Source organism: Priapulus caudatus, unplaced genomic scaffold (genome assembly GCF_000485595.1).
Source record: "Priapulus caudatus unplaced genomic scaffold, Priapulus_caudatus-5.0.1 Scaffold617, whole genome shotgun sequence".
NCBI classification, from domain to species: Eukaryota; Metazoa; Priapulida; class Priapulimorpha; order Priapulimorphida; family Priapulidae; genus Priapulus; species Priapulus caudatus.
The window spans coordinates 63,632-65,908 of record NW_014577678.1 but is presented as its reverse complement, the minus strand read 5'-3'; the positions used below and the strand labels follow the sequence as shown (position 1 = coordinate 65,908).

Genomic DNA, 2,277 nt, shown 5'->3' with positions numbered 1-2,277 from the left:
CTCTCTCTCTCTCTCTCTCTCTCTCTCTCTCTCTCTCTCTCTCTCTCTCTCTCTCTCTCTCTCTCTCGTCTCTCTCTCTCTCTCTCTCTCTCTCTCTCTCTCTCTCTCTCTCTCTCTCTCTCTCTCTCTCTCTCTCTCTCTCTCTCTCTCTCTCTCTCTCTCTCTCTCTCTCTGCATGTCTATCTATCTTCTCACCCTCTCTCGCTCGCTCGTTTGCTCTCGCTTTCCCACCTCTCTGTCGTTCGCTCGCCCTCGCGCTCGCCCTCGTCTCTCGCAGTCTCTCTTTCTCTCCCCTCTCTCATCTTCTCTAATATGATCACCTTATATATACAAGTAGCCGGTCAAGATACTCTACAAGGCACAGCCGAGTTACGAACGAAATGGTTAAAAAATTTCGTTTCTAAATACATTCTGCAAATATCCTAGTCCAACTTAATTAGAGCTTCCTTTCGTTCTCACTATAAACCCCATAATAACCCATATAACCTCTCCCAATAGTCAGCGTACGTTAAATATATAACATATATACACTGTACCTCACAATCTAGTACCTGCAACATATCGCTAATGCTAGAAAACACTAGCAGATTCCTAACATAGATTCATAACATATGTATGCTATAGTTACGTATAATAAAATTTAATAATACCTACATTAAAAATAAGGCGAGCGGTGCACGACGTTGCCTCGAAAACATGTCGATTCTCCGTGTCCTTCCGCGACGTGATTGGCACTAGAAATTTGACATGCACGAATTTAATATCTGGTTTGAACATGAACTTGGAAAACGAAAAGTGGAGATCTAATCAGGGGTGATTGATTCGCATATAGACTATCGGGCAATGTTGCCCAGGCTGACAGGTTAAAGAGATAATAAATAATACTGATTTTGTATAAAGAACCATAACTATATATATTATAAATGTTATATATATATGTATCATATAATAACACCTACGTATATCTCTGTGCACCTCTTTGTATGTTGAACTGGAGACCGGTAACCACTCAATCGTTGCACGACGCTGCATCGAAAACGTAATAATTCTCCGTGTCCTCCAGTCTGGCGATTGACCCTGAAAATAACTTTGATGCGTATACATCAGGATTCCCTATTATCTACTCCTGGTATATATCAATGCATTGTGTTTATTGTGAGCTTAGACAAGTAAAGCGGAGAATGAATCCAGAGAGACTGACTGACATATAGACTTTACCGTTAATTATACCCTATCGCTAAGTATTTAATACTATAATCACGCATCTTTATGCAACTATACCGCATGAAAAGGGTACTTACAATTCAACTCATTCAGGTATGTTAACCTGATTAATCCATTTATATGCTGTATTTAAACGAGTGAACGACATAAATTAAGTATGAAATTATAACAGCTACGGAAGCTTCAGTTGAGCAAGAATTCCTGTATATTTATTTACGCATTTGAAGTTGTCACAACTTTCATCGTTGACGACAAAACACAGTGAGAACATGGCGGGGACGCTTCGGGCCACGTGTATATACTGTGGTGTATACACTCGTACCCAGGGTACGTTCCGGCAGTACCCTAGGGGACATAGACCCTCTCAGCTATACTGACCGTGATATATCTGGCGAGAGAGAAGCCCGTCACGGAGTGACGAAAGTCCTTGAAGTGATTCATTTATACATGCGCGCTTATATGTTGAACCTGGCAGGCTAAAGAGATACACAATAACATACAGTTCAATAAAAAATTAGGTTAGATTTAAGTTTTTAAACCCAATCTTTGCGTCCGTGCTTCTCTCGCTCTCCCTCTCTCTCTCTCCCTCTCTCTCCTCCTTACCTTCTTCTCTCTGCTATCTACCTCCCTCCCTCCCTCTGCATTTTCTCGCCTCGCTGCCTTGCTCTTTCTCCTCTCCAACTTCCTCTCTCTCCTCTCTGCCGTCCCCCTTTCTCTCTTCTGTGCCTTCCTCTTTATCCTCTCTGCCTTCCCCTCTCTTCTCTGCCTTCCTCTCTCTCTCGCTGCCGTCCTCTCTTCTCTCTGTCTCCCTCCCCTCTCGCTTCCTTCTCTCTCTCTCACTCCTTTCCTTTTCCCTGCTCTTATCCTTCGCCTTTCTGTGTGCGCATGTTTATTCTTAGGTGTGCATTCTTATATTTGTCTGTTGTTTGTATATATTTATATTTATATTACATCTTTTTATCACTCTTTCACGCGCACTCTCTCGCTCTCTCTCTCTCTCTCTCTCTCTCTCTCTCTCGCATGCGCTCGCCTTCTCACACTTAGTAATAGGTT

General features: G+C 42.4%; 1 protein-coding gene across 1 annotated transcript in view; it reads right to left on the bottom strand.

Moving 5' to 3' along the window:
- LOC106812184 overlaps positions 1 to 1,525 on the bottom strand; it is an 8,955-nt gene extending 7,430 nt beyond the window's left edge. Inside the window, exons 1-4 of the mRNA XM_014816006.1 lie at positions 1,442 to 1,525; positions 960 to 1,077; positions 655 to 734; positions 232 to 320 (exon numbers count right to left, since the gene is read on the bottom strand). Of these exons, the coding sequence (XP_014671492.1) occupies positions 232 to 320; positions 655 to 734; positions 960 to 1,077; positions 1,442 to 1,495 (341 nt within the window). The 5' untranslated portion in view covers positions 1,496 to 1,525. The remainder of the gene's footprint in view (positions 1 to 231; positions 321 to 654; positions 735 to 959; positions 1,078 to 1,441) is intronic.
- Between the last annotated feature and the right edge of the window lie 752 nt (positions 1,526 to 2,277).